This window comes from Myotis nattereri (assembly GCF_964212035.1).
Source record: "Myotis nattereri genome assembly, chromosome: 9".
Taxonomy (NCBI): domain Eukaryota; kingdom Metazoa; phylum Chordata; class Mammalia; order Chiroptera; family Vespertilionidae; genus Myotis; species Myotis nattereri.
Genome location: NC_138084.1, coordinates 31,009,774 through 31,034,450, shown reverse-complemented (window position 1 = coordinate 31,034,450; position 24,677 = coordinate 31,009,774). Strand labels below are relative to the sequence as shown.

The following is a 24,677-nucleotide window of genomic DNA, read 5'->3' as shown; positions in this document are numbered from 1 at the left end:
GGTGAGCCCTGGCTCCCGAGGATGGACCAGGAGGTGGGCAGGGCTGTAAGACAACATAAAGATCACCCTGGGAGCAGCTTCGTTCCGACAGCAGACCCATCTGCTGGCCCCCAACTCCAGACTTACCCCAAAAGAGTGCTCAGGGTCTCTTGCCCTCGCACCCTGCTCTGTGGCTATGGGGCCTCCCTGTTCCAAAAGGCACCAAAGCAAACAGGATGTTCTGACACAGCCACTATAAAATGGTCACATCAGAATGTAAAATCAAATTTTATCACCAATTCCTTATTCAGCAGACCGTCCTCACCCTCACTTCCATACTAACTGTATAGGACTTTCACTTTCTATTCTGTTCCTCACTGATGTTTGAGTCCCTGATTCCACTTCCACCCCCACCCCCGCCTTTTTACTTTACAAGTGTGCATTAATTTAAACACCAGGGGATAACAGAAGGCTAGCATTTCAGACCAACCACTTAGGATGTGTTAAGATTCTAAGGGTATGTCAGCCTGTTCCCCACAAACCATCATCATAAAGGAGTGTATTGATGTGAAATATATATCTCCAAGTCCTGAAAGAACAGTTATAAACAACTTCTTGTGGTCTAGAGCCACGGACACAAGATCCTAATACAGCCCAACCAACCCTCCTTTCAATGTCCAACGTGCTCAACCTAATGAGGTTAGCAAAGTCTTAATCACACAGCAGAGATATCCATTGTCTATATTTTCAAATGGAGGAGGTTCCTGCATTAAGCAGCCAGATCAACTTATTTCTTGACAGTAAGAGATTTCAAATATATCTTTAAGAAAAAAAAGAAAAAGCGCACAACTCTGGGAATGCAAGGATCACTCAGTCCTTTCAAGACAGAAGTGAATGATCCGAGACCAAGCACTTTGCTTACTCAGACACTGACAGCTTTCCTCCCAAAAAGGTAGGTAGTTCATACTCTGCCTTCTATTCCTCACTTTTGCTTTTCAGCCCACTGAGAAGTGCTTCTACCACTAGTCTGAAGTTCTTCTCACCGCGTGCTCAATGACCTTCAAGGTCAACGGACTGTTTTCATCCGCAGGCCTGATGTTACCCTGCCCCTTAAATAAGAATGGCTCAAACTCCCATCTCACATCCTAGGGACAGTCCAACGCCTTCCCCAGCTATCACTTATCTGCTGGTGTTGACTTCTCATCCTTCAGCTCCCCGATGTGCATCCCACCCCCAAACACAGACCACTGTGCGTAGCAGAATAATGCGGATTTGTGGGCTGCCAGAAACAGTTATGTGGAGACATTTCACATTTAATAACCTATCACTGCATAGCAGTCACTCAGCTTGTAGAATTCCTTCTGCCATACCGCTTCTCTGCCAATGCCTTGTGAAGCATTCTCAGTAACAGTGCCATGCCAGGCTGCTGCTCGAAGTCCACCAATGGCTTCACGGCCTCAAGCTTAAATCCAAACTCCCCATCAGGAAATACAGGCTCATCAGGGTCAACCCTTGCCCTTCCTATCTGCCCCGACGTCTGGTTTCTCCTGCTTTTGTCTCCCCAAGCCAGCTCCACACAGACTTCAGTTCCTAAGAATCGCGCAGAAGAGGAAATGACTAACTTATCATGAGAGTTTCTCTTTGACCACAGTCTACTCTCCAGGATCCCTCTCCTGCTGCTAACTTGTAAGTGTTGGGGTACCATTTACATGCTGATTGCCCCCAATTAGCACGTCCAACCAGCCCTCAAACCTCAACATCACCATCCATATCTAACTGCCTACATGACATCTGCCCTTGGATAGCTAATAGGTTTCTCAAACTTCTATGTCCAACATGGAAACCCTGATTTCCCCCCAAACTAGTTTCTAAACCCTCCCCACATCAGAACCACCCAGTTATTTAAGTAAAAATTCTAGGGATCCTCCTTGTTCTTCCCTTTCTCTCATCCTGCACTTCCCATTCATTGACAAAGTTTGCTTTTAAGCCTCTAAAATGCACCTCCAATCTCTTTCTTTCTGCTTCCATTGTCACCAATCCTGGCCGCTACAACAGCCTCCTTCCTCCACAGGCGCTTTGTGGATTAGTAATATTATATCATTTACCTCTTAAAACCTTCCAGTGATATTCCTGTTTGTATTTAGCAAGTAAAACTTACGCTGACCTTTAGTGCATTATATTTAGCTTTTAAAAGTGAGTTTTATCTATGTCCTGGAAGGAAAAGATCTTAGTCTTAGGCCGTTTCCTTGTGCAACAACTGGAAAAGAGCAATGTCGTTTGTTTTCATTCTTTTTCCCCCCAAAGCACAGTCTGCTATAGTGTACTTTATGTCTGACAGAGATAATTGGCGGGGGGCGGGGGGGGGGGGCACACTACAGATTATTTGTAAAATATTTGTCTCTGAAATATTTCTTTGTAAATCTTGTTTTTAATTGAGGCAAATGTTTAAAAAGAAAGATGCAGACTTAAAGCATTGAACTTTTTTTTAAATGGTGTTTTGTTTTCATCTATTTTCTATCAGATAACATTTTATTTCTAAATTGGAGGTAGTCGGCACTCTTCAGATGAGTATGTACTTTTATTGTAGAATCTTCTCAAAATTAAACTGAGCTTACTCAGGTTAAAGCAGTAGATACTGAAACAGCATACTCTCATAGAGCAGCGGGAAGAGCTCTGGTACTTGTGGCTCATAGAAAATAGTCCCCTAAATTCCCAAGTCCAAATCTGAGATTTACCAAACCCTGTGATTGTGGGGTCCCATAGTGCTTTTAAATCCAGGGAAAAAAACTATCACCAAAGCCTTGTCGTAATTTTTACTATGTACGTAACTGTGGAACCAGCCTTTAAGGATGAGGCCCACAAGTAACTGACTTGTAACTTCGAAGCCAAGAATAGAATATTATTAGATCATTTAATCCAGCCTTTTGTCTCCTAAAACCTAATGCCCATTGTAGAAAAGCATTAATATATTAGGACCAACAGAGTTTGGGTTAAAAATAATGAGTGTTTACTCTTACTGGAGCATAAACATGTCAGTATTTTTAGATTTGTGTTAAATCACTAAAAATATTAATTTGAACTTGAAGGATTTAAATGCTAGAAATCAATCTATCCTTTACTCTCCCAGTATTGGTCATGCCTGTCTTGTGTTGTTTACATGCTCTTCTGCCCAGACTGTTAGTACTATATATAGGGGCCCTTTTGGGGCTGATAAATACAATAGTTAAGCTTTTCCTCTAATATTGATCATGACTTCAACATTCCTAAGAACATAGTTCTGAATGAGTTAAATTGGAAGGAATTTTAATTATATTAAAAGATGTAATGTACTTTCTGCCTACTCAGATCTCTTCTCTGTCGTGCTCTTATACTTCTCGTTAAGCTATATACTACTTTTTATGCTACTCCTTTTAGAAACTGAAAATTCTAGTTTCACTCAGTTTTTGTGTTAACGAACATTTTGAATGTGTACCCCTGTATATGTGAACAATTAAATCTTGACCTTTCAAAGTCATAACTAACAATCAACCTCAGGGGTTGATTGATACCTTTTGACCATTTATATGAGGGTTGCTATTGTATTCTGTACATGGCTGTAAATTATGTGCATTTCCTCTGTGTTTATGTTAACTAGCTGAATTTTATTTAAATTGTGAAAATTTAAAAAATTACAATAGGCTTATGAAAAAAACCCAAACTCTTCCAGTGGTTCCCCCTGTTGCTTTTTCAAATAAAACCCAAATTCCTTACATGGATATGAGGACCTGCACATTAATCTGAGGACCCAGCTTTCCAAGCTCATTCAGCAGGAAAGTCACTTACAACCACCTTGTCCAGCACCGAGCATGGCAGCCCCTCCCGTGTCCTTGAGCAGGGCTTCCGTTCTCCATAAGACACCAAATGCGAACAAACAGAACTGACACCTGGTCAGTCCCAGTGGGGACGGGCAAGCATCTCAGCTCTGACACAAAAGGCCCTCCTCCTCCTGGTCTGGCCCACAACAACGTCCACCAATTGCTTAGGGGGTTCCACTGTGACTTCTCCACCATCTACCCTCACGACTGTCCAGCTGGACCAGACTAAAGAGGTTACACAACCCGCACATGCACTCTACACCCACAGGCTGGAAAGCAGGCCTGGGCTATTCCCCCAGGAGCGCTGCTGCCTGCAGAGCCTGCAGTTGGAAAGCCGGCTCGCCAACAGGGAGAATGAAGTGTGGCAGTTAGCTCGTGTTTACCAGGCCGGTGGCAGACTCGGCCTGAGCTCTGGTACTTCCCCGGGCCCTTCTGGCACAGGGGCACTTTCTGAATGCGCCCAGGCCTTGCTCTCACCTCTCTAGTCGGTGGTTTGTTTCACAAGCCTGAGGACAGTGAGGGGGATTTCCTGTCTTGAAGGCAAAACACAGAGGCTTCTGGGGACAATGGAAGCTGGGTGACCCTGAATTCTTCACGTTCATAAATGTGCCCTAATTAATCTAAAATTATAATAAAATACAGACAGTGCTTTGCAAATAGCAAGGATTCACATGCTCTAACCCACTGAAACCTGCTTCTTGAAGGAATGGGCATGGTGAAGCCTGAGTCAGCAGTGACTAAGTGCCGCTCTATGTGCTGCAAGTTAAAAAACGGGCCTGCACTTACTCTAGTTTCTACAACTACTTCCCGGATGCAGAGAAGGAGCAGGTAAAAGGAGAAGAGGAGTTACTGTCTACGGGCTGACTGTTTCAAAGCGCGCTCCCCAGGGAACAAAGAAGCCTCCTCATGCTATCTCGTGTGGCTCGGGAGGCCTGCAGGCCCGGATTTGAACTTTGGCTTTGCCACTTATCTGTGTGCCCTGGGCAGGTTCCTTCCCTCCTCCCAGCCTCATTCTCCTCATCGATAAATTGGGACTATTCCCCCTTCTTGCAGAGCTGTTATGGGATTTTTTGGGATAATGGAGGTAGAGAGTTTAAGGCCAGCATTACCCAGGGCATGCTGGGTAAATGACAGCCACTGTTATTGCGTTATTTTGCTCATAGGTAGCAGCGATTCAGATCTATTACTGACCTCCTGCCATCCCCCTTCTGGGACTTTGCCCAGTGCTCCACCTGGGCCAGGCTGCTCTTCCTCTGGCTGTGCTTTTCATGGTTGGTCCTGGGAGGAAAGGCCCGCGGGTATCCGCCCGTCCCATTCTGCTCTCCTGGGCCGTATGCGATGCCATTCTTCTCTGCCCTCTGGGGCTGTGCCTGCTGGCCTCTCAGGCCACTGGGTAAGTCCACGAACAAGGCATCTTCCTCAGCTGGCGAGTACGGGGACCTGGTCTTGCTCCTGTCCCTCCTGCCCTCGGATGGGTGGGAACGGTACCGTTCTTCCTCTTGCTCCCGCCTCTCGTAGCCATAGGAGTCCTCATGGCGGCGATGAGGACAATCCCTCGCATGTCCGGGCCCCACGCGGCCACACTCACGGCAGGACTCCGCGTGGTTGACCTGGGGGACTGCCTGCCGCTCCAGCTTCTCCAGGTCCCTGCAACAACAGCAGTACATTCAGCCCGATCCAGACAGCACCGCCAGCAGCCAATCTCCCCAAAGCACACCCTTGGCACTCAAACTACCTCCAGACCTTTGCACGGGCTGTTCCCTCTGCCTGGACCACCTGTATGCCCAGTCCCTCACTCCACCCACTTGAACTTCTACTCCTTTGAGATCTGACTAACATGTTACCACCTCCTGGAAGCCACCTCAGCCACATGTACCCAGTCTAGATCAGAACCTTAACCAACTCCATGGTCACACTGGACCAAATGGCCCAAGTAGACATGGTGAGAGGCCCATCTTGCCAAGCATCGTATGCCCAGAACTTGTGTGCAGAGACTGTGACAGAACAGGCGCTCTGAATGAGTAAATGATACAGTGATAGTCTCACACCTTTCCATATTGCCATCTGCCTGAGGCCGTCCAGCTTGGACAGAAAGGCTCCTGAGCCCACTGGCTGCCAGCACAGTCCCAAGAGCAATGGCAGCATAAGGAGCATTCCCACTATCTGGTACCAGGGACACAGCAGAGGCTCCACAAGCTTTGCAGCATTTAGACTGGGGAGGCAGGGAAGGGAACACACTCCATCCCAGAAGGACCAGGAAAATTACCAAAGACCCTTGGATGGGGCAGCCAGTCTACTTGTGCCCCATGGTGAAAAGTCCTGGCCTTGAGATCCATCACTCTTCCAACAGCCAAGCCAGAGATCTCTCATTTCAACATGAAAGCATACAATGGGAATGCTGCTGCGTTTACATTTGGGCGGCCAGACCCGGTGGCCTTGCAACGACCACATAACCTCAGCTACCAATACTCAGCACAGATTCAGGGCAAAACCAATCCAGTCTGGGAGCTAAAACAGAATTGAAATGTAATAAAAAGTAAAAATACACCCCCTAACACAGGGTCTGCTTCTTAGTGTGTAGTAACTGTTGGCCTTAACTTGGGCCTGGAGAACTAGGAACGCAACCCCTCATTCCACTGTTCATGTGCTCATGACTTTTCCATACAAACCCAAAGCTTCGTGGGAAACAACAATAACAAACTCTGGACCGCCTTTTATCCATCACTAGGGGAACTCTTTGCCCCCACCTCCTAGACCAGTGATGGCGAACCTTTTGAGCTCGGCGTGTCAGCATTTTGAAAACCCTAACTTAACTCTGGTGCCGTGTCACATATAGACATTTTTTGATATTTGCAACCATAGTAAAACAAAGACTTATATTTTTGATATTTATTTTATATATTTAAATGCCATTTAACAAAGAAAAATCAACCAAAAAAAAGAGTTCGCGTGTCACCTCTGACACACGTGTCATAGGTTCGCCATCACTGTCCTATACCTTCAGGTAATAGCATTTCAATTTTCATTTGGGGATCACCCTCCTCCACTCTCAGTCCATGTGGTTTGGAAGCTGCCCACTCTACTAGTCTCTGCCCAGCCGAGGCTCCAAAGTCTCAGTGACTGGTTCAGGGGTTGACACATGACCTAATCTTGGAGCCAATCAGAGTTAGCCCTGGGACACTGGTTGGAGCTGGTCTTGAGCTGCTACAACTATATGGAAAGCAACTATTTGAAAATAAAACCAACACCAAGGAAAGCAGATGGAGAGAAACAGGATCCTAAATGCTTGACCTGAGCTCCTAGATTTAGCCATACCTAAACCAGATAAATATTTGGACTTTTTGTTTGTGAACTAATAACTTCTCTTTCTCATTAAGCTAGTTTGAGTTTGGTCTCTGTTACTTATAGTGGAAGGAATCCCCTATTATATCATTTTATAATGATACTAGAGGCCCAGTGCATGAAAATTTATGCACTGGAGGGGGGCCCTCAGCCCGGCCTGCCCCCTTTCACAGTCTGGGAGCCCTCAGGGGCAGGAGGCGACTCGGTGATCAGGGGAAGGCGCAGCCACCAGGCCGGCCCTGGGCAGCTGGGGAGCTAAGGGGATTGGGGGACCCCAGAGGCAGGTGTGCAGAGCAGCAGGGCCTGCCTGGGGGCGGGCCTGGCCTTGCAGCGCCTGCTGCCCCTGTGGGGCTGAGGGGACTGGGCACCGCCATCTTTGAGGGCGTGGCATTCAATTAGCATATTCCTCCTTATTGGCTGTGGGCGCCGCCATCTTTGAGGACAGGGCAGTCAGTTAGCATATTGGCTGTGGGTGCCACCATCTTTGCAACAGCATGAGGGTCAATTAGCATACTCCCTCTGTATTAGATGGATCTTTAGATGATCTCTGAGGGCCTTTCCATTCCTAAAACCTCCAGCAGTAGGAACACACAGGAACTATTCAGGTTCTGCACTTTCAGAAAAAGCAATTCTCACAGTAAATTTATGAAGTGACATCTCTGTTCCTCATGTACACATTCTAGGTTTTGACTTCATCTTTCCTCTTCCTTTAATCCTCCATAACCACATCAGTGCAACCCCAACCAGTAGCCTTCACGTTGCTTAAGCTGGCCTTTATCTTCTTTGCTATTCCTCAAATTTGAGAAACCGTCCAAGGAGGATGTGCTAAGGCTGCTGCCTTAAGATTAAACTCTGGCCGCACTCTGGGTCATGCCCCGGCCAAAGAGCTTTCTCACCTGGTTACTCCAATTGTGAGGCCTGCCAGTAAGTAACTGCACCTCCTTGCTAATCACACCCAAAGATAAACCGTACTTCATCATACAAGCTACACTGTGAAGCAAATACACCACCTACATGTATGACATAAGAACTGAAGGGAAAAGGGTTTCCTCAACTACGGGACCCAAGGACTGTGGTACAGTGTCTGAGGGCAACCAACTGTAACATGGACTTTCCTGGTCAAGGACCTTGCATTTACTGAGCACTCATATACCCACTGGATGGGCACCTGGGTGCATGAGAAATCAGTACAGAAAACTGCTTCTGCCATCAAAGCCAGACGATCCTAACACCCCATCTAATAAACTGTTCCCATAAAATGACTTCAAATCGTGGAGTGTGCCAGGCTTTTCTAACTTATAACTGTCAATCTTAGTCCTACTGTACAGGTACACATGAGGTACACACCCTTGTATATGTCAGTCCTTTCTGAAGATAAATTTGATAGGGAATGACAAATCCTTTTCTTCAGATTTACACCAACATTTACTACAAAACAAAGCTTTAGAGAGCAGCTAAAAGAATGGTAGTCTGGCAGCATTCTAGGCCCTAAGACTTGCGGTTATGAACAACTCCTAGTCCCATGGCTGCTGGGCCATAGAGAAAACGCCTTTGTGCCCAAAATGTGTAACCTACAGCTACAGGTAAGAAAGGGGAGGTAAAGCTCCCTCTCCCCACCTTACCCGACTTCAACATTGAATTTACTAAGTTATAGGCGTGAAGGCAAAAATGTTTTTTTGGCTTTCTCCCTGTCTCCTTATATTCCCAACAATTTAACACATGACTTCTCAAATCAGGAGACCTGTCACAAAATAGATTTGCCATGCTCAATGGAGCACAGCGATGGGAAAAATGAAGCACCCTTGGCTGTCAATGACTGTGTCACTCAGACGCTGGCCATGTAGGGCACAGACGTGTAGCTAAGATGACACAGCCTTTCCTGTGCAGGCCACTGCGGTCCCTGTAAGCACCTGGAGTCAGATACTGTTCAAAACATGGGAAACTTCTAACATTTGATGACCATTTGGACCATATATATCACTTCCCCGAGCACAACAAACCCAGAGGGCGTAGGATTTCGAGCTAGTCAGGCCTGGACTCAAGTGCTGGCTTCACCCCAGTTTACGCTGGGTGCCCCTGGGCAAGTCCCTGACCTCTCTGGTTTCAGGTTCCTTCTATGCAAAATGAGGACATCAGCCCCTGCCTTCCTTGGTTGTTGGAGAATTAAAGGGGACAATGCACAGAATAAGCACAGCGCATGTCTGGCACACAGTGTGCCTTCACATGCAAATGGTTGCCTCCCAACATCTATTCTCCCCTCCTGCCTTACCCCATTTATTTTTCAAAGCAGCAATGTACCCAGTAAAAAAAAAATACATTTCCCAACCTTCCTTGGAACTGAGAGTGATCATGTAACTAACACAGATCCAGCCAATAAGGCATACGCAGACATCTTCACGTCTTTAAAAGAAGCACCATAGCTGGCTTAGCTACCCTTCCCTTCCTCCTGCCTGGAATGTGGCCTCTGTGCTGGAGAGCCAGGTGACAACAATGTGAATGACAGCCACCTGCTGAAACCTGGGTAGAAAGCAAGAGCCGGGCCCCTGATGGCATCATGGAGCTGGTGTACCGGCCTGGATTCCTGTTCTGTGAGAAAACTAACGCCCAATTTGAGTGTACCATCCTAAATCGGGTGGTTCTATGACTAGCAACCAAATGCAATCCCTAACTGCATTAGGGGCTAAGCCTTCTATTTGCAGGGGTTACGTGCCCTCATTTTCAGCAGATCACAGCAATGCTCTCTGTCTGCTTTGAGCAGATTCTTATTTCCACTGCAAGTGGGAAGGGAACACATCTCAGACCAGGATACTTTTCTCTCATCCCTTTTCTTCTCAAGAACTTGGAAGGTAACCTCATACTAAGCAATTGTGCACTGGTTATCATTTTATTCTGATCCCAAACTCTTATCTCACCAGGAAATAAGGAATAGCATTCCCCTCTATTTTAATGCTAAACACACACATTAAAACTCAATCGAAGACGCGGGTGGGCAGAGGAATGACAACATATAGCGACTTGGTTGGACCTTGGTCCTAATGTTGGATACAGCCCCTCTGTTGCAATCCCACTGAAGGATCCCGGCCCATTCACTTCATTCACCTAAACAACCAGACGAGCAGCGAGAACCAGGGCCAGGCCACTGATATTCTTGGAGAGTCTGGTCCGAGCCAGGTCAGTGGCAGAAGCCCTGTCCTGGAAGCCCGGCTCAGCCCGTGCTGACAGACGCCGAGTCCGTCAGCCTCAGCCTCAGGAGGACAGTGAGCTCAGCCTCAGGAGGACAGTGAGCTCCAAAGCCAGGACCCACCCTGGACACAGTCCACAGACTTGCACAAAAGGGTGAAGAGAAAGCGACTCGGAGTCTCTAGGGAGCCCTAAGACAGGTTCGCTCGCTTGAATTCGCTCCTAGCATTTGAGGGAGAAAATGGCTGGAGAGAAGGAAGACAGGAGTCGGTTTCTGCTTTTCCCCAGAGTTAAATAGGTCAGTCCCCCTGGGAGGGGGAAAGGTATCTGGCCACCTTTCATGCTCTGCTCTAGATGAACAATAGAGGGCCCGGCAGCTCAGAGCACACACTCCGCAATCCCCAGGCTGCCCTCCCCTAGAGAAGAGCAAGGCCCAAGAATAAATGAACCACCAGCCTGCCCAGCTGAGAGGCCTCTTGCCTCGGCAGAATGGTTCTTGGCAAAGTCCCCTGTGAAGATTCAAGGACTGACAAACCAGACGAAGAAGAAAGGAAAGGTATTCTATGCCAGCCAGGTCTCCTCACTCTGCTCATGCCTGCCTGGAGAATCCTTCCCTCTTCCTTCTACCTGAGCAAATGGTGCTCAACCTGAGCTAGTCTGCAGTCCTGGCACAGGCCACACCCACTCACCTCCCATCGCCCTACATGGCAGGCACAGTTCTGGCTCATTCAGTATCTGTGGCCAATGCTTTGTTATTGTTATCAAATGCTGGGTCCTACTGTGTGCCACAAACTTGATACAGCCCATCTCTAATACCTGCAAGGTCAGTACTGTCAAGTCCAGAGAGGCTGAGGGCAGTCACGTGAGTACTGGATTCCTTACAATAAATTATCTCTACTGGGATGGGGATGATGGCAGCAACGGCCATCACTGACTGCGCACCCAGGAAATGCAAAACCCTCAGCCTAGCTCGTTACATACATGACCTCTTCTTATCATTGTACAATCCCACAAGGCTAGAGATAGTCTTACTCTTTCATTACAGGTCATGAAAGTGAAGCTCAGAGAGGTTCACCATCATGCAGCCAGTGACACAAGCAAGACTCAAACCCTATCTGGTCCAACCCCAAAGCCCTGCGCCTGGCTAAGTGTTTATTACTTCTGCCAAGGGACCCAGGGGCTTGTCCAACCTGAGGTGTTCCTGCTACACTTTACCCCAAATGATCAGAATTTGGAAGGTCAAATATTCAGTTCTCTGAAGAGAGTGCAGAGAGCCATTTCTGAGCAGGCTGATTCCCCACACGCCAGTCCCACAGCAGTGCTCAGATTGCTCTAGGACATCCCCAGTCCTTAGCTGAACATCTCACAGGTAGAGTTTCTATAGATATTTGGTTCATCTATCCACCCACCCACCTGCCCAGCCAGCCAAACATCCATGCACCCGTTCAATAACTGAATGTTTACTATGTGCCAGGCATTCTTCTCATTTTCAAGGAGCTTACAATTTTATAGGGGTGACAATCAGAAACCAGGCCAATGTAACGTTAGCATGAAAGTTCTGTGCATAAGGAATGACAGAGTGCTACAAGCAGGGGCATCTAACACACTGAAGGGTGAGGGAAGGAGGAAATAACACCTAGACTAAGGCCTGGAGGGTGTGCTGAAGTTGTCCTAATCAGGGTGAGGGCTGCAGGAGCAGCTGAGCAAGACCCAGAGGGATCCTACTGCCTCCAGAGATGGACCACTATCTGCCTCCCAGATGCCACTACAGTCTCCTCCACCCCTTTCTCTCTGATTCAACCACACTCCTAAGCTTCTGTTTCTTGAACAAAACAAGCTCATTTTTGCCTAAGGTTGCTTATAAGTGCCATTCCTTCTGCCCAGAACATTCTTCCTCTAAGTTTTGTATATGGGACTTTCTTGTATCAATCGGGCTTCACACCCACATCTTCGCCATATAGAGAAGCCTCCCCTGACCACCCTACTCCCTGCCTGCTAGTCTCTCCAACCCCATCATCCTATTTTACTGCATCTTCGTGCACAGATCATGATAAAAAACCATCTTGTTGATTTGTTTGCCTGTTTATGGTCTGTCTCCCTGACCTCCAAGAATGCATGGGACTTTGCCTCTCTCTTGAACACTGTTGTATTTCCCAGCATCTTTAACACTGTGACCCAAAATATGCTGTCAATAAATATTCATAAAATAAAAGACTTAATGGATGAATGCATGAACAAATGCACCCAACTCAAGAACTTCGGTGTGGTTGGGGCATAGAGAATGGGGAGTGGCAAGATATGAGCCAAAAGTGTCTGTAGGGACCAGACCCATGCATTGCTCAAAAGCCCCGTTAAGGAAGTTGGATTTTACTACAATGATAGCTAGACTGTAAGTTCCTTCAGTCCCAAGACAGGACTATAGTTACACTGGAGGCCACAAAAGTTTGGAAACTGAGAAAAGAGATAGGAGGGGGCCTTCTGATAGGCCCTCCTATCTGAGTCACTTGTCAGATGTGAGTTGTGAGGGGAAGCTGACCTCCCTGCTTAGTGCTTTAGCTTGTTAGAGAGGGCAGGCATCCTATGATAAAAGAGAAAAAGCAGTCCATCAGGGAAAGTTGGGAAGACAGATTTCAAGGAGGTGCAGGGAATCTAAAACTAGAGTCCGAAGTCTGACAAGTGGAAGAACATGGGAACAGGGGGGAAACTATGAACAGGAGGTAAATGGCAGCAATGCTTGGTGCATGCTCCTTACAGCTTGAGGCGGGGGGGGGGGGGGGGAGGTCTCAAGAATACTTGAATAAATATCTATCAAGAGACCCTGAAGCCTGTGTAGGAAAGAAGAGGACAAAGGGAAGAGGTGCAGTGACGGTGCTCAGCTTGGCTCCTGGGAATGTTGCAGGAAAAGGCTGGGGGGCAGGGTATAAAGAGCAGGCTGAGGGACAGTGCTGCAGGACCCTGGGTTGTTGAACTACAGTTCACACTACTAGGGGAGGGGCACATCCTGGTGAGGGAGGGAGTGTAATTTGCTCACAGGAAGTTCATCATCCATGTGATCCAGAGGATTAACGATGAAACTGGAAGGGTGTAAAGAAGAGAGAGCCAATGATGTTGTTAAACCAAACCCTATGGAAGCCAGCATATGTGAAAGGGGTATCTACTACGTCTTAGGCATCATGCTCAGTAGGCACTTTATCCATTCATTTAATACTTGCAACAATTCTAGAACTAAGAAAAGCCGAGGTTTAAACAGCATACCTAAATTGTACGAGTGACACAGCTAGAAAGTAGTGGAGCTGGGATTTGAACTAGGCTTATCTGACCTCAGAGACTACACTCTGCGAGGAGATACTTAAGGTAAAAGAAGTCAATATAGTAGGAAGTAAGGGGTGAACCAGCTGCCCTGGACATTGGCTGTTTGCGCCTCCTTTATCTCATGGCGCACATCATTTTACCTTCCTTTGCCCACAGCCCGAATGCTACTTGGGCATCCACCCCTGCCTCACTCTTAGGCCCATGGTCTGGTTCTCAGCAGTGGAGCATGTATCCAAGGCCTGTGCCAATCAGCATGTGTGTTCCCTGGCCATGGTGCATGGTTTAGTGTGTAAATGTGATCTAAGCCTGTTTAATCATAATGGATCTCAGAGTTTCTGGACACGAACTCTGCTCTTTCCTGCTAGACTGAATCTGGATGACATTAAGTCTGGGGCTACTGCAGCTATTCTGCCACCTAGATCTGCCCGGGACCACCATATGGAGTTCAAGAATGAATTCAGAAGTGGGCACAGCCCAGAGATTGACTTATAATGATATTGTCTGAGCCTTAAACCCAGCTGTTTCTAAAGCTACATCTATTCTGAACTTTCCAGTGACATGAACCAATTCATTCCCCCCTCAAGGTAAATCTGTCTGCATCTTCTGTAACCTTGCAGTCAGGAGTCCTACTACACCACATTCATACAGAAAGCATCTGCCCATATGACTAAGCATGGAAGCATTTGGGTGAGAGTCAAGGAGAGGAGAGAACAAAGCACTACTATTGGGCCGCCCCCTTAACAGTGACGCAAGTTTTCCCATGCAGATCACCAAACTGGAGGAAAGGGAAGGTTTAGTTCGGCCTGACAAATAATTCTAACTAACCAAATGTCTGAACATCTTATTCTGGGGAAAAAACAAACAAAACAGAACATTTACTAAAGTCTGGATTTGCTTCGCTGACAATTTCATCTCTCATAAAATTAAGAGGAAATGATTTGCTGCCTTTATTCTGACTCAGAAGGTAGAACAAACTGTGTGATTACTTTAAAAAATATATTATTTTTACGGATTTCAGAGAGGAAGGGAGAGGGAGAGAGCTAGAACATCAGTGATGAGAGAGAATCACTGATCAGCTGCCTCCTGCATGTCCCAACTGGGGATTGAGCCCACAAGCCAGGAACGTGCCCTGACCGGGAATCGAACCGTGACCTCCTAGCCCATAGGTCGATGCTCAACCACTGAGCCACGCCAGCCAGGCAAACTGTTCGTTTTTTAAAAGGAAAACATGATTATGGGATTTTAAGAGTTTATTAAGAGCATAATAAGAACAAATCCTAAAAGTTCAGAGGAAACCTAGTGACAATACAAAATTCAGGGCCTGAGACCCTAAAACAGCCGTGGGCAAACTACGGCCCGAGGGCCGGATTCGGCCCATTTGAAATGAATAAAACTAAAAAAAAAAAAAAAAAAGACCCTACCCTTTTATGTAAAGATGTTTACTTTGAATTTATATTAGTTCACACAAACACTCCATCCATGCTTTTGTTCCGGCCCTCCTGTCCAGTTTAAGAACCCATTGTGGCCCTCGAGTCAAAAAGTTTGCCCACCCCTGCCCTAAAAGGAAAGGCAGCCTGAGAGAAAACAAATGGAGCCCTCCCAAACCAAAATCTAGTCGTTAATTATAAATTTTCAGGTAAGGAAAAGTAAAATACAGGTTGGGGAAAAAGTAGGTTTAGAATTACCAATAATACAATTAATAAATAATAATACAAGAGTAAACTCTGTGTTTCACATACTCACAACTGTAGGACTACTTTTGTCCTACCTTGTATATATCCAAATCTCAGCTAGCAAATTAATCCTGAATGGCTCAAAGCAGACATGATTTACCAATCACAGCGCCTTTTCTTGTTAAGCCCAATTTCATTCTCTAGTTATCTCTGACCCAGTGCCCTAGTCAGTCACGATGAATTGACCAAAGCTGGGACACAAGAATGCACCCAGTTTCCACTGCTGGTCTAAAGAAACCAGCGTAACAACACAGAGGGCTCTCAGAGTCCAAGTTCTAGAAGGACATGCAAGCCATGGCCGGTTTGGCTCAGTGGATAGAGCGTTGGCCTGGGGACTGAAGGGTCCCAGGTTCGATTCTGATCAAGGGCATGTGCCTTGGTTGTGGGCACATCCCCTGTGGGGGGTGTGCAGGAGGCGACTAATCGATGTTTCTCTCTCATCGATGTTTCTAACTCTCTGTCCCTATCCCTTCCTCTCTGTAAAAAATCAATAAAATATATATTTTTTTAAAAAAATAAAAGGACATGCAGGAGAAATGAAGGTGGGGACAAAATCAAGCACAGATCCACAGTGGAATGGGCCATGTGAATGACGGCAAAAAAGGGTAAAATCTAGAAAGAGCTAATCCTTGCTCATTTAAAGCAAAACAAAACAAACTTTCTATTTTTTGAAGAATTAAAATAAAGGAGGGATGGGCTTAAAAAATATGAGACATAGGTATCTCTGCTTGGGGAAGATGACACAACTTAAATTAAGCTGGATTCTTCAACTTCTAGAATTAGTTCCTTGTTTTCATTAAGAAAAAGGATCTACACCATGAAAAGGAGAACCACCTTGGTTAAGAAAGACGGAGAGCCCAAGATGGGGAGGAAGATGGGAGAGGCCCATTCTCCAGGGGCTGAGCTCCAGGCCCAGCCATCAGCATCCCAGGGCCCTAAGGGAAGGCGAAGATGGGCTCAATAAACCTCTCAGGTGACCTCTGGGGAATCAAAGAGAACAGGCAAAATGCTGGAATACTGGAGACTAGCAGACAGCATCCCGATTTCCAAAAGAGGGGAAAACAGATTCCATTAACCACAAGTCTGGAGAGCCTACCCCCAACCCCTGCAGGGAGGTAAGCCGCCTTCTCAGCGAGGCAGGTTTCCGAGCAGGTAGGAAAGGAAGCACTCCGACAAAAGCAAATGCAGTAGGAAAATGGGCAGAGCACAGGCACCGGCAAGTCACTGAAGAGGAAATGCAAGTGTCCAATAAATAGAAAAGATACCTCAAATCATGGAAACACACATTACATAATCAAATACTATTTACCTATGCAGCAGCTCAGCAAAAATTTTAAAAATTGGTAATATCAAATATTGGCAAAGATTCAGGGAAATGAGCACTCATTAGTGAAACATACAGCTTTCTTTAAATGGCATTTTGGTGATACTGATTAAAAATTAAAATACACTGTATTTTGACCCAAGAATCTGAAAGACCTACACAAGCAGAGGCTTGTAGAAAGTTTTCCATTAAAAGACTATTTATTACAGTAAAAGATGAGAGAAAAACTATCCCAAGTTTAACACGTGCTTAAATACAGTATAGTACTATGAAATATCATACAACAGTCAAAACATAAAGTCGATCAATATACACTGATATAAAATGATTAAGATGTGATCATTCATACTTTAAAAGAGCACAAAAGAGCCTGGCTGGCATGGCTCAGTGGTTGAGCGTTGACCTGTGAGCCAGGAGATCAGGGTTCGATTTCTGGTCATGGCATACGCCCAGGTTGCGGGCTCAATCCCCAGTGTGGAGTGTGCGGGAGACAGTGATTCTCACTCATCATTGGTATTCCTCTCTCCTTTCTCTCATCAACTCTCTTCCTCTCTCTCTCTCTCTCTCTCTCTCTCTCTCTCTCTCTCTCTCTCTCTTTCTCTCTCCCATCCTCTCTGAAACCAATAAAAATATATTTTAAAAAAGCACAAAAGGAACCTATATATATCTGTAGTGTGCATATGTCTCTAAAAGAATAAAAAATAGTTTAATAGGATACCCGTTAACCTGGTAACAGAGATGACCTCGGGAAGGTGATTAAGAATGTCTTTGTCTTTACCTTTTTGCATTTTTTAAAATAAGAGATCTTCATTTACTGTATAGTTAAATATATATATTTAACAAACAGAAATATATATATATACAAAAAAGTAAGACACAGTGAGTATTGGGGACCAGCAAGTGCACTGGAAGATGTGTCAAGCCCAAAATGTGTCATCCCTTCTCCTGGGATGACAAAGGAATTGCCAATGGCACTATGAATAGAGTGCCCACAGGCTAATCCTGGACACAGGAGAATAGCTCAGGCTAGATGACAATGCTAGAGCTACAGTCAAACTTGACCGTAGTTGAGAGTTACTGATTCAGGACCCACGTGGAAACTTTCAGGACAGTCTTTGGTCCTGTCCTATTCAACATATTCATTCATTCTCTCAGCCTCTCACTCATTCAACAGACATTTGTATCATCATGCAGAAGACAACAAGATGATCTCTGCCTGTGGCCTAGGATACTGAGAAGTCGAAGGGAAAAATAAAAAAACAGCATGACAAACGCTTGACTGAGGTGTTGTGGAAGCTCCAAGGGCAGGGCCTGACCCCAACCTGGCCTCTTGAAAGAGGTCACCATCTATACCAAAGGTCTGTTCACCTAAAGCAGCGGTTCTCAACCTTCTGGCCCTGTAAATACAGTTTCTCATGTTGTGACCCAACCATAAAATTATTTTCGTTGCTACTTCATAACTGTAATGTTGCTACTATTATGAACCGTAATGTAAATATCTGCTATGCAGGATGGTCTTAGGCGGCCCCTGTGAGGGTCGTTCGACCGCCAAGGGGTCGCAACCCACAGGTTGAGAATCGCTGAAGAGAGCATGAAGCTAGGAAACACCACTAACATCCCTAATCAAATACATGTGAATTGGAAAAGGTGGACAAGCTAAAACACACCATGAGAAATCCATTTGCAGTCACTGAACAATCCCACCTTTAGGCTGCTGGAGGTCCCTTTTGTTTTGAGGCCTCACCAAACAAAGACCATTGTCCAAGAGGCCTCTAAGCAGAGCAAGGGGTCCAGATGGTGAAGAAGGGCGCCCGTATCCCATGAGGACTGGCTAAGGGCACACCCTGAGTTTTCCGGGGCCACCCAACTCTCTCCGGGAGCCAACCACAGCCAACAGGTTCAGGAATTTCCAAGATCCCTGACTGTCCCCTCGCTTTGCCCACTGGAGGGAAGGGGCAGCTGGAAGATAACATGGTGGGCAGTCTGTAGCACAGTTTGCAAGATCTTTTTTGCCCTCTCTCTCCTCCCCAACTGGTGTCCTATGGTTGTCCCTTCTACCACACAGAGGAGAAGAAAAAAGGAAACATGCCAAGGTCCAAGCTGTGTACTCCGGGCCGTCATGTCACTCTCCCAGGCCTCTGTTTAATGTGAGTGGGCTAGCCCACTCCCAGGGGACCTCCCGGCTGTGACAGGCAACACGTGTTGCATTCTTCTCCCAGAATTCAAAGAGAGGGCAATACTTAATACCAGTGGGTTCATGGTGACTCTTGGGGCACTCGGGAGTTCTTACTTGGGTCCCCATCCTAAGGAGGAAGCACTCTGACAGGGACCTTCCGCTGGGACTGACCTCTTCAGTGACGACCGAGACAGCACCTGCGCAGCCTGGTTCATGGCCCTGACCCAGGCGTTCATGTCCTCCAAGGTGTCGGCACTGAAGTAGTAGGTCCTCATGCCCGACTGCTCGGCCTGTGAGCCCCCGGCGGAGGTGTTATAGATGAGCGCTCGCATCCCCAAGTGCACAGCCTGTAGGAAGGAGAGGGAAACCCGGGACAGAGTGGTTAGCACACATTTCACTTCCAGGAGCAAAAACAAGGAGACACTGGACCACGTTCTCCTCTCTTCCAGACTGAAAGCCCAGGCCCCACCCACTTGTCTCCACACCTGGAAAACGCCACAGCTGGATTCCCCCTCTCAGTGCAGCCAGGCCCAGGGACCAATGTGCCTACCCCCCTACCCCCCCCCCACTGGAAAGCCGTGCAGGTGTCACCTGTGTCTGACTTATCTTACTCATGCGAGTAGGGAGGGGCACACACCCAAGGCTTACGTGAGAAAGGCTTTAAATAAACCCTCATTCCCTGGAAGCCGACTCTCGGGAATCCCTGTTTTGGTTCATCTGAAGCGCACAATTACTGGAACTGAGTCAAAACTCAGCCGCAACAGCAGGCAGCTGGGTGCAGTTATTCACTGCGCTTCGCAGCTTGGGCATGAAATGTGCTGTATGCCAATCAAAGAGCCGCTTTTCCGTCTCTCCCAAGAGGCACTACAAAGTTGGACAGAGCTAACATCGGACTGAAAATCCCTGTGTACCTACTATGTGCTAGGAAGCCTCCGGGTGGTTTCCCAGATATCCTTGCAAAGAGCCTGTGAAGAGGCACCAGGAATAGCCTCTGAGAAGCACCTGGGACAGTTTCCAAACGAGGGGCAAGAAATGTCCTGGACCTTCAGGCCATTGCCTCTGGCTGGAGGGAACGTGTAAGATGGGAGCGGCTAAAAAAGGGGCTGAAGAGATAAGCTGGGGCTTTGTAAACCAACACTGGGCTTTATGCTGTAGGCAGTGGGCAGCCACTGAAGGGCTGATGGTGGGAGCACCACCTGAACAGATGTGCAACTTAGGAGCATGCGGAGGATGGACTGGAGACTGCAGAGGGGACTGGGGGCGGAAGCCAACACTACGGAGCACTTGCTATGCAGCAGGCAGTGAGTAGGTTACCTCGGGGAGGGGCGATGGCCGCTGAGACAGACCAGTGACCGCGACAGTGAAGAGGAAGAGATGGATTTGAAAAAGACGCAAAATAAAATCGAAGTGGGAGAGGAAAAGGGCAGCTTTCATTTTCTCTTCTTATTCCCTAATAACCCCCAGGCTGATGCAGAGTCTAGACCAGCGGTGGGCAAACTTTTTGACTCGAGGGCCACAATGGGTTCTTAAACTGGACCTGAGGGCCGGAACAAAAGCATGGATGGAGTGTTTGTGTGAACTAATATAAATTCAAAGTAAACATCATTACATAAAAGGGTACGGTCTTTTTTTTTTTAGTTTTATTCATTTCAAAAGGGCCCGATCCAGCCCGCCGGCCATAGTTTGCCCACGGCTGGTCTAGAGTATCAGCCCCAGGAAGGCGAGGACTTTGTCCTTCTCACTGTTGTATCCCCAGGATCTACATCCTGCCAAGTGAAACCACGGACAGAACACAAGACTGTTGAATATAAATAGGTGAAACACCTCATCTCTTGGCTGACGTTCAGCTAGAATTCAGCAGAGGGGTCTTAATTGGGGGGGGGGGGTGCGGGGGGAGGCACATGAAACCTTTGACAGTTTGATGAATCCTGTGACCTCTTCTCAGCATGTTTTTAAGTATACAATTAAAATAAAGGAAATATATTATGTTGAAATATCGTTATCAAATATTTTTAACTATTGTGAGGGTAGTGATTCAGGTGCTTCTTTAATAATACACCATAAAGCAAATGTAGGAATAATTACTGTCATTTCAAGGTAGGGATGCTCATAAATGATATCTCAAGATATTTACAGCAATTATAATGTGACGTGAGCATCTTTCTGATTTCTACTGGTGACCAAGGCACAGGTGCTGTTGATAGGCCTACTTTCTTAACCAAAGGAAACGCTATAGGTTAAAAAAGGGAAGATATGATTTCTCCACTGACACTATGGGGTCTGCAGACTCAGGTCAGTTCCCCTTGGTCTTGAGAGAGGGAGAATGGCTCACAGGAGAGGGTTAAAGCATTTTCCCACTGAAGATCCTTGCACCCTTGGCTGAGTGGGGTTGTTTTCTGCTCCAGATCCTGGACCCGAAGGGCCAAGCTTGCTCAGAGGTGACCAACAGGCCGAGGGTGGCCGTGCATCCAACAGATCTTTGGGGAGGCGCCCCAGCTGAGCCAGCAGAGCAGGCGATGTCTCAGAGAGCCCGGCTTGGCTCACCCTGCAGATCTGGCTGTATTCAGGGTCCATCTAGCATCCAGCATCCCTGGTCATGAGTAGGGACTGACAGGTTTCAGGCACAGTAGCGGGGGAAAAGACCAGGAGAAGACCATAAAACCTTTCAGGCTGTTCCTGTCCACCACTACAGCTAAGGTTGAATGATCTCAAGCAAGGTGCCCTAGCAACACTCAGAGAATTCCAGCTCTGGAAATAGAGAAGAACTGACATTAGAAACAGGCATAAGGCCCTTGACACCAAATACTGTCCATTCCTCAGTATGCCCAAGAATATGGATCCTGCCTTGCCCAGGGGACACCCCTCTGACCCCTAAAAGGGGAAAGAGATGCTGTAACCCAAAGGGAAAGGGTACCCTTTCATACTCAGGAAAGCACAGTCCTTTCTGGAGAATCAGCTGAATACCACCAGATCTGCCGGCAGTGGCTTTTCTCTGCTCTCAGACCCTAGGGGTCTCCCCTAGAAGCCCCTCCCCCAGCACATGCATGTCTTCTGTCTCCCAAACAAAAGGATTTTTCTTAGTAGAGTCTAAGAAAATAATTTTAAAGAAAAGAATCTATGACACATAAAAGATGTTTTCCTAGAATCTATTTTCACAACTCCCCAGAAAGTGTTAAGATGGAATATAAATAGATATGATCAGTTACTTTGAGACTATTCCAGATGCTATCCCCCCAAAAATCACATACAACATCATTACCCAGATTGCTTGCCCAAAAGCAACACTTGACCCTAGAAAGGAAGGTTTTCTAAGCAAAAGACCAGCCTGAAACCCTCTGAACTGGTTTCAGAGCCCACAATAAGCAGGAGAGACTTTTGAATGATTAAAGAGAAGAGTATGCTAAAATGATAACAATGAACATTAAGTCTAATCACCTCGCACCCCTGACCATGTGCGTGCAGGAGGTAACCAAAATAAGAGGAAGAGAAAGAAACTGTCTTCCCTCCCTGGAATTCAATGGAAAGAGGATATAGTTCAGGTTCGAGGTCTGTCTCCATCATCTTCCAGGCCTGTGATTTTGGGCAAGTGTCTTCCACGCTCCAATCCTCAGGTCCCTGACCTATAAAATGAAGCTAATAATACTGACCTCACCAGCTCCCCACAAGCACTCCATGAGCTAACATGGATAAAAGCACTTCCAAATCATCAAAGGTCTTGCAGACATAAGGCAATACCACATAATGCAACATGAAGTGGGAGAGCATCCAAGAATCAAACCATCACAATTCTGGAGTCATGAGGAGAGTGACAGTCAGGGGAGAGACAGATAGCTCACACCTGTCGATGAACAAAGCTGAAGCATAAGCTCGGGAAGGAGGTGGAGGAAAATGAGACCTGACTTTTCAACCACCACAGTGGACCCCAGATCAAAATGCTGATGCAGACGATCACTTGCCAATGACGCCTTTGGACACTGCATCCCAACACTTCCCTTTAACCCTCCCAGAGAACAGAAGGTGTCTTTTTGTGTGCTTTCCATGGTCCTTTAACTATCTGTGGCTGGAAAACTTAACTTTTTTTTTTTTTTTTTACAGAGAGGAAGGGGGAGGGATAGAGAGTTAGAAACATCGATGAGAGAGAAACATCAATCAGCTGCCTCCCGCACACCCCCAATTGGGAATGTGCCGCAACCAAGGTACATGCCCTTGACCAGAATCAAACCTGGGACCCGTCAGTCTGCAGGCCGACGCTCTATCCACTGAGCCAAACCGGTTAAGGCTTGACTTTCGTTCAACCTCCTCTTTAGTAACTACTGCCTAGTACTCTTCTTGTACCCCCAACATGGAAATAGCCAAGCTATATAAGCAGTGTGAGCAGAGCCCAAACCCCAGCTTGAACGCATGTCACTGCCTCGTATCCTGAGCAGCGTGAGAAGTGTTCCCCGTGGCGACTGGCACCAGCAGCCACTTGCTTCAGTGAGACTTCCACTCCAACTGCCAATAATGTTGACCTTCAACCCATCCACCCTCACCATCCCCAGGAATCCAAGAAATATCAGCAGTGGAGGAATTGTGGAGGCCACTGGAAGAGAGGGCCTCAAGGTTCCCCAAGTTTGGGCCTGACCACACCTTCCTGGAGTCTCCACATCTGGCTGTGAAGATGCCAGAGGCTGTCAAAGGATGGCCATCAGTTATGGCGATGAAGGAAATAGAAAAGGGGTTTTACGGCTAAACGGATTTCCCTAGGAAACTCCTATGATCCAGAAAGTAAACCAAATTTGATTCTACTTGCTTTTCGACAATATAAACAAAATGGCCAAACCTGAAAATCTCTTCAACAGGCAGGCCCCCTAACCCTCACTGTAAATGTTCATAATATAACTGATATAAATCCATCACGAGGGACCATCCTTTGCACTAAAATGGCTGGATGCTAGTTAGACTGGCTGTTCACAGTGATAAGAAAGCAAGGGAAGGGCTGTGTCCAATCTGCCATCACAGGACTAACAGAGAGAGGAAGAGAGGGGTCAAAATATTTGAGCGAGGCTGGGGGACTCAGCAGCTCCGATACAAATGAAAGCACTTGTCATTTGATATTGCTCATGTGGAAAGAATTTATAACTGCTAACATGAGTGAAACGCTCGAGCTTAACTTCTTCCCATTCCCCAGAAAAAGAACTGCTTTTAATACAGCCTTATGTGGGAACACAGCTTCCCAGGATGGCGTTTGAGCCCCAGAGGAGCAGGGGCAGTACCTTAAAGGAATACTTGCGGCTTATGCGGTCCTCAGGGCCCACCGGCGATGTGAAGTAGCTGGGCAGAGGAATGCTCCCGAGGACCACTTCTTCTCGGCTGTCTTTGGACGGAAAAACACATCAGAATAGCCTTCTGTGGCACCTCCCTTGGGCTGGTCCACCCCACTGCCCTAGCTCAGGGCTCCTCTCTCTCCCCAGGATGACGGCATTCACCGACAGTCCATGCAGCTGTTCCCCTGGGGCCTCTGTTCTTATGCTAGAACTACAGGTGAATCAGGCTGGGCCCTCTCCCCCAGGGCTGAAACACACATGTAACACACTCAACTGCTAACTCCTGAAATACAACATATGCCAAGGGCTGCGGGAACGGAGGCAGGGGTGACACACAGTTTGAGGATGTCGAGACTTCAGAAGGTAATATGTAAAGTGTCTTCAAGGATGGGGAAGGGCGTTCTGGATGGAGCAAACCTCACAGGTAGGTGTGAGGCATCCTACCTTCTACCTCCATCCTCCTTCTCCTCC

The 24,677-nt window shown here is 46.9% G+C and overlaps 1 protein-coding gene across 2 annotated transcripts in view; it reads right to left on the bottom strand.

The window, feature by feature from the left end:
• Positions 1–24,677, bottom strand: part of PLEKHA7 (pleckstrin homology domain containing A7) — a 72,164-nt gene that overhangs the window by 42,902 nt on the left and 4,585 nt on the right. For both annotated transcript variants that reach the window (XM_081099612.1, XM_081099611.1), the window contains exons 4-6: positions 24,156–24,256; positions 19,072–19,247; positions 5,025–5,480 (exon numbers count right to left, since the gene is read on the bottom strand). In XM_081099612.1, coding sequence (XP_080955738.1) covers positions 5,025–5,480; positions 19,072–19,247; positions 24,156–24,256 — 733 coding nt within the window. The remainder of the gene's footprint in view (positions 1–5,024; positions 5,481–19,071; positions 19,248–24,155; positions 24,257–24,677) is intronic.